General features: G+C 34.3%; 1 protein-coding gene across 1 annotated transcript; it reads left to right on the forward strand.

Annotated features, from left to right (window-relative positions):
- Positions 1 to 2116: 2116 nt before the first annotated feature.
- LOC112007336 (cytochrome P450 78A7) lies at positions 2117 to 4021 on the forward strand. Its single transcript, XM_024039675.2, has 2 exons — positions 2117 to 3203; positions 3326 to 4021. The coding sequence occupies exons 1-2, from the start codon at positions 2199 to 2201 to the stop codon at positions 3944 to 3946; spliced, it is 1626 nt and encodes a 541-aa protein (XP_023895443.2). The 5' UTR covers positions 2117 to 2198; the 3' UTR covers positions 3947 to 4021.
- The last annotated feature ends 3696 nt before the right edge of the window (positions 4022 to 7717 follow it).

Below are 7717 nucleotides of genomic sequence, written 5' to 3' on the forward strand. Positions count from 1 at the left end.
TCTGACTTTTAGGAAACGTTTTTGTGGAATGGGCTTTTCGCACATTAAATTCAAATCATCACAACTCTCAAAGCGTTACTATAACCGAAAACGTTACCCTCTCTCACACATCTCTATGAAAAAATGTGCTCGCCGTGTTCAGCTTAAAACTCTATGGTCTAATTAAATGCTCTCTCTGAACAAAATTAACTTACCCTCTTGAATTGCCTGCCATATCGTTTAGCTCAAAATCTATATCTATATATAAATAATAGGTAAAGCAGAGAAAGTTTGAAATTGAATTTTAAATTATGATTTTAATTTTGTGCCATGTGTCTAGAATTTGAAATTGAAATTGAATTTTGCATCATGTGGCTAAATGTATGTGGGCTCATTCTCATTAAAATCACTTCTATGTATAGGTCAAGTAAGTTACTGTGCTAATTAAGTTTTTTTTATTTTGCAGTCAAACGTGAAAACCAAAGAGATTAATATTGGTGATAAGAACTCATCATGTGACTAAATGTATATGGACTTATTCTCATTAAAACCACTTCTTGTATCGGGTCAAGTGAGTTACTGTGCTAATTAAGTTTTATTTTTTATTTTTTATTTTGCAATCAAACATGAAAACCAAAGAGATTAATATTGGTGATAAGAAATTAGTTTGGGTACATTGCATAATTTCCAAAAAAATAACAAAGCCAGAGTTCGAATCTTTGTTATAAATTGCTTACAAAGTTTGCATCTTTACATTTGCACTGAGTTTCGGATTAAAGTGCTTTCTTCTTGGTTTTGACACTAAGTTTTGTTTACTATTCACTTACAAAGTTTTATGCTTAAAATTCACTATCCTTATATTTGGCTTTTTGTTTTGGTTTGACATCTATAACAATGAAGAAAGCACTGCTGTGGACCGATAGATGATACTATTTGTAGGCTGCAAAGGAACTTAGTGATCAATGGAATCTCACGTGAATTGGAAGGACCCGGCTGTAGATGTCTGGATGGCAGATGTGAGTCACTATGTTTTTAAAATTTTCAGTGAAGGTAAAGATTATGAACAATGTGAATTTTCCAGAGAGAGATTTATTATTTTATATTTACGCAAGTTTGATCGCCTTCTTGGAGTGGATCACTCCACCTTGTCTTTCTACTGGAATTTTTTATTTAGATTGTTACAATTTAATCCAAATTTTATTTGAATTTTCCTATTGTTGTTACTATCATATATTATCATTCCAATTGTTCAATTAGAATCTGAAATTGGAGTCCAATTTTACTATACACGTGTACAATCTAATTATTTTTAAATTTGCTGTCATCTGCAGAAGCCAATAAGATGAAATTAATAACATATTAAACACTCATGCTTTGAGAATCGGTAGTACCAATCTAAATCCATTGGACTTGCTTCGTGATAATATAGCTATGAAAGATGTATAAAAACACGCACAAACTCATCTCTCTATAAAAAGAGATTGGAGAGAATTTTTTTTATCAGCCATAGAACTTCAGAGGTTTTTTCTTCACATAAATGCCCATCATGCTACAAAATGACCCATCGTAAAACTACAAAATAAATACAACTCTGAGGATTTTTTTTTAATATAAAATTTTTTAAGCCGCGAAAATTTCAATCACTAATAGAGATTGAAGATTCAAAAGCGTGAATGGATCTTTTGAATAAACATTGTCACAAAGGTTCATTTTTCTGTGTAAAATTTATATACTACTAAATTTTGTTAATGAAATTTTCTTATTAATAATATAAATTTAAACTCAACTAGTCTTTTAAATATGAATAAATTTATGATTAATAATATATCAATTTTCGTGCAGTAATACGGAGTTACATACTAATTATATATAAAAGAAAAAAGAATTGCCATAACGTCATTACTCATTAATCATTATTGATCAACCCCCACCCCCACACACACACATTCCCTACCTCTCTCATGCAATTTCTGCCCTGCCCCACGTGAACTCTCCCCCTCCTCTCATTTTTTTTATTTAAAAATTTAATAATTGTCACAAATTTTTTATTGAGATCTCAATAAAATTTTTTATTGAAATTTTCCTCGGTTCCTCCTCTATATATTGAGATCTCACCCCACCTACCAATCCTCCAATCACAAATTTACACTCTCAAGTCTCCACAAGCTCTCTCTCTCTCTCTCGTTCTCTCTCACAAAGTTCACTTTTTTCCTTCAAAAATGGAGTTAGGTTTAGTCACAAAAGACACAACCTGGTGGGTTTTCGCACTCCCTGCTTTCCTTGGATCCAAAACCCTTCTTGATGGGTATGTTTTGGTCGCGATCCTTATGGCGTTTGTGTCTCTCTCTCTTCTCACTTGGGCCTTTTCCAGTGGTGGAATTGCATGGAAAAATGGTAGGAACCAAAAAGGTCCAGTTCCAATCTCTGGGCCTAGAGGCTTACCTTTATTTGGTAGCCTATTCACTCTAAGCCGTGGCTTAGCTCACCGTTCCTTGGCTGCCATGGCTTGGAGCCGAGCCACTACCACTCAGCTCATGGCTTTTAGCCTCGGCTCCACTCCAGTTGTTGTGGCTTCAGACCCTTTCACTGCCAAAGAAATCTTAACCTCTCCCAACTTCGCTGACAGACCCATCAAACAGTCGGCTAAGAGCCTCATGTTTAGCCGAGCCATCGGCTTCGCTCCAAACGGTACTTACTGGCGCCTTTTGAGAAAAATCGCTTCCTCACACCTCTTCGCACCCCGGCGCATCTTAGCCCACGAACCTAAACGCCAGCAAGAGTGCGCCGCCATGTTGAGCAACATAGGAACCGAGCAGAAACTCAGCGGCACCGTTTTGCTGCGTAAGCACCTCCAAGCCGCCTCGTTGAACAACATCATGGGAAGCGTGTTCGGCAAGAGATACGACACGGACACGGCGCAAGATAGCGAAGAACAGGACGAGCTCAAAGACATGGTTCAGGAAGGGTTTGAGCTTTTGGGTGCTTTCAACTGGTCTGATTACCTTCCATGGCTGAGTTATTTATATGACCCATTTCGAATAAAGGAACGCTGTTCTAAACTCGTTCCAAGAGTCAGAAAACTCGTCCGAGACATCATTGAGGAACACCGCGCCGCTGCCGCTGGGCCTAGAAGTCTCTCCGATAACGCTGATTTCGTTGATGTTTTGCTCTCTTTGGATGGTGAAGAGAAGCTCCAAGAGGATGACATGGTTGCTGTCTTATGGGTATCTAAAATATACAACTTTTTTTTTAATATATATATATATATATACAATTTTATTCTAGCTAGGTTTACTGAGTCAACTCACAGGTCAACTCAAGTATTGAGTTCTGGGTTATTGTGCAGGAAATGATATTTAGAGGAACTGATACAACGGCGTTGTTAACTGAGTGGGTAATGGCCGAGTTGATATTACACCCAGAAGTGCAAGAAAAGCTTTACAAAGAGATTGATAGCGCGGTGGGGAATAAAGCGGTGACAGATGCTGACGCGGCGGGACTACCGTATTTACAATCGGTGGTGAAAGAAACTCTCCGGGTTCACCCACCCGGCCCATTGCTCTCATGGGCCCGATTGTCCACGTCGGATGTCCAGCTCAGCAACGGGATGCTGATTCCCGCCAAAACAACAGCGATGGTGAACATGTGGGCCATCACGCATGACCCGAAAGTGTGGGAAGACCCACTTGAGTTCAAGCCCGAGAGGTTTATGGAGGCTGACGTGGACGTGAGGGGTTGTGATCTGAGGCTTGCACCCTTTGGAGCTGGCCGTAGGGTTTGCCCAGGCAAGAACCTTGGGTTAGTCACTGTGAACCTTTGGGTGGCTAAGCTGGTCCAAGGTTTCACTTGGGTTCAAGATGGGTCCAACCCAGTTGATCTCAGTGAGGTTCTGAAACTGTCTTGTGAGATGAAGTACCCTCTACATGCTATTGCTGTGCCAAGGACTAGTAGTAATATTTCTATCTAGGTCTTTTTTTTTTTTTTTAGGGTATGATGTATAATAATAATAATTATTAACTGCTGACTTTGTGTTTTATTATCACATTTTGTACTACTCTATGTTTTACTACTCCTTATTTAGCATATTTTCATTTTAGTTTCTTTATAAAATAACTGAAATTTAAAATGGAAAATGGAAAGTAATCATCCACTCATTTGATATGTGCTTGATGAATAAGTTTTATATTAGATAATATTTCAATTTTGTTTTTTTTGGCTGAATGGAAAAAGAAAAAAAAGAAGGTATTTTGTATGATCAGTTGTAACAATCCTAATCGTATTGTGTATGATTATGGTATTTGACTCATGACTCGTTAGTGTGTTTTAGAAAAACAAATTCGTTGAATCATGGTAGTTCTTACTGTTAACCTAAATCAGCTCATGTATCTGTTGCAGATATTAACTATAACGTTATAACGATAAATACACTAGAATTGATTTCGTGGACTTCTTTTCTTTACGGTGAATCAGTGGGCGTGCAATAAGAGATATTACACTTTATTACTTTAAGCATAGATGGTGTTCCCTTTAGATGGTATAAAAATTATTTATTATTTGAGGAATACACTCCCATAACAATGAGTTTAAGAACACTATTTTTACAAATGGTGAAATAATTTGTTGTAATTAGTGCATGATAAAAATGAGCAAGTAATGTTCCCAAAACCCAAATGAACGTGACGTTGGTTCAATTACAAATGACCATGTTAACAGTCGTGAAAAATGTAGTGACTAACATTATTATTTAATGTTTTATGAAATGTTAACAGGTCTATGTAAGTGGAGTTTTATGTGGAAGTAGTATATATTTTAAAATATCCTTATCGGTAAAAGTTGAAAAGAAATTAATTAATTTATACGAGTTTTAGTTAGCTCAGCTAGTGTAGTTGACTGTCTCAAAAAAAAAAACACTAGTGTAATTGAATAAGAGATGTTTGGTTCAAACTAGACTTACTCTAAGAACCAATTAATAACTTAGCTTGATAATAAAGAATAATTATAATAGAATAGACAAAAATTCAAACTAAATTGTATCTATAAAAAATAAATTAAAAATAATTAATTAACTTATAACAAGAACTAATCTTATTTTATGACATACATTAACTACATATACTCTCAGAACTATTGTTTGTAATACAATAATGTAGCTCAATGCATTCAAGAAATCATAATGGCTTTTCTCAAAAAAAAAAAAAAAAAAAAAAAAAAAAAAAAAAAAACTAGTGTAATTGAATAAGAGATGTTTGGTTCAAACTAGACTTACTCTAAGAACCAATTAATAACTTAGCTTGATAATAAAGAATAATTATAATAGAATAGACATAAATTCAAACTAAATTGTATCTATAAAAAATAAATTAAAATAATTAATTAACTTATAACAAGAACTAATCTTATTTTATGACATACATTAACTACATATACTCTCAGAACTATTGTTTGTAATACAATAATGTAGCTCAATGCATTCAAGAAATCATAATGGCTTTTCTCAAAAAAAGAAAAAAAGAAAAAAAAAAAAGAAAGAAATCATAATGGCGACTCAAGGTGACGCTAAATGCAAAAAAGAAGAAGCCAAGGACAAAGAAAAGTGCTAGGAACACAAAAAAATCACAAAATTATAGCCGCAACTCTTCACATGGCAAATTATGAATGGTGAAGGTTGGTAGGTCCACACATTCACCATTCTCAACTTGCCACGAGGCTAATTGTGATAAAAGTTGTGGTATTTTTTTTATGTCCCTAGCATTACTCAAGGAAAAATTAAGGATCGTATAGCGATATCTGTTTAGAGCATTAGTATTAGTGGTGTAAAAAATTTAGCAATTTGGTACTATAAAAAGCTACTTTATCTATTTTACCACCTCATTTTAGAAAAAACCCAAAATCAGTGGTTTTATTTTAGCATTTAACACAATAAAATAAATAAACAACATAATGCAATAATATATCTGAAAGCTCCAATAGTGTGAAAACACTATAACTTGTTTAGACTCCCAATTCTTAATTACGGCTTGATTAATTTTAATCTAAACACAATTGATGCAGAATATACATGATTAGAAAATGTCAAAGCACTCAACAATTGCATGGATGAATGAATAAGTGCAATGTTAAAATGGAAAGGGCAGTGGGTAAAAGAATAGCAAACCCAAGATAACATGGCGATCTGTTATCAAAGAAAAAACCGAAGAATTCGGCAAAAAACCTCTCTGTGACCTTCCAAGTCGAAATGATCCATAAGTGAATAAGTTGGAATACAAGGATATCAAAAAGACCCTACAAGCTTAATCTACCCAAAGTACTTAAGCCTTTCAAGCTCCAGCTACCAATAGACTTCTCGGAGTCTTGTCTTCACTATCTTTTCGGATCCCGCAATACCACTCGATTGCATCCGCCAAGCCTCACTGGCTTATTTTGGCAAATACCCAATACTTCCCAAGTTTTAAAACACTCTCTACACTCTCAATAGGTGTGAGTTGTGTTTAGGTACAAATATCTTCTTAAAGTATAACAATGGGATAGGGGAGGAGAAAAGACTACAAGAATTTATCTCTTGAGGATGAGTAGCTCTCTCTAATAAGGTGGGTGTGTTGTAGAAACTTTTTTAGGGTTTTTTTTTTTTTTTCTAAATAGTCCATTTACAATTTTGTGAGTAATGAGGGTATATATAGTATGGGTGAAGGGTATAAGAGTCACATCAAAAATCTCAGCTGTCAGTGCATTTCGTGGGTCATCTCGCAAGCTGGCCAAGTCGCGAAACTCATTGACTTTTCAGATTCCGACATGTGCTCTTCATGTGACCTTCAACTGCCTTGATCAGATTTTCACCAACTTAATACTAAACACATTACAATAAAATCCCACAGAATACAATGAAATAAAAAATTAATAGAATTACAACACTTTTTGTCATGTAATAAAGCCAACATAAATGTTATATGAAAAATCATAACTTTACAATATTTACTACAGTAAACATCACCATAAAATATTGCTTTTGCTCTATTAATGCATTAGCCTTTTGTTTCACCTTTTTTTTTATTATTTAATTTAGTTGCTAAATTTAGCATTTTAACTATTTGCCTCCACCAATACTAATGCTCTAACTATTTCCATAAGTTGATTAGTTTAGTTTAGTTTAGTGGTTTTTTTAAAAAATAATAATAATAATAATTTGTGTAAAAACAACTCTTTTAGTTAATAAGTTGTAATGGTGCATGTAATACTATTTTGATGTAGACTTTTCCTTGAAATCTATGCTATTTTTATTATAAATCAATAATATTGGGGGTGTGCATGGATTAGGTTGAGTTTTTTTTTTTTTTTTTTTTTTTTTTTTTTTTAGGTCCATACTCCTTTTGGACCAAGAGTTCAAATTGGGTCCTTACAGTAGTAATTTAAAATATTTAAAAGAAAAAAAATTGTCCAACCCAATCCTTGTGGGTTGGGTTGAACCCTTGAGATAGGTTGGGTTGGGTTGAATTTTTTTTAGCCCACCATGGTGAATTGAGTTGAAAAAAAAAAAAAAAAAAAAAAAAAAAAAAAAAAAANTCTTTCATGAAGGGTCTCCCTTCTTATATAGTCCCTCTTGGACAATCTTTACCTTACACTTGTTGATAATTTGAGTTCTTACTTGAGTACTTGTCCTATCAAACATCTCTTCTGGCCCATCTATGAGTTGCGGTGACCAAGGAAACACTATTTAGAGGTCTTCTCCACATAAATGCGGCCA

The sequence above is a fragment of the Quercus suber genome, unplaced genomic scaffold (assembly GCF_002906115.3).
Source record: "Quercus suber isolate HL8 unplaced genomic scaffold, Cork oak 2.0 scaffold_52, whole genome shotgun sequence".
In the NCBI taxonomy this organism is placed as follows: domain Eukaryota; kingdom Viridiplantae; phylum Streptophyta; class Magnoliopsida; order Fagales; family Fagaceae; genus Quercus; species Quercus suber.

What these genes read in the sequence shown, in the direction of transcription:
- LOC112007336 (XM_024039675.2), top strand. Translation starts at nt 2,199, where the DNA reads ATGGAGTTAGGTTTAGTCACAAAAGACACAACCTGGTGGGTTTTCGCA. An exon ending in ACATGGTTGCTGTCTTATGG is followed by an intron (nt 3,204 to 3,325) that starts GTATCTAAAATA and finishes GTTATTGTGCAG; the next exon opens with GAAATGATATTTAGAGGAAC.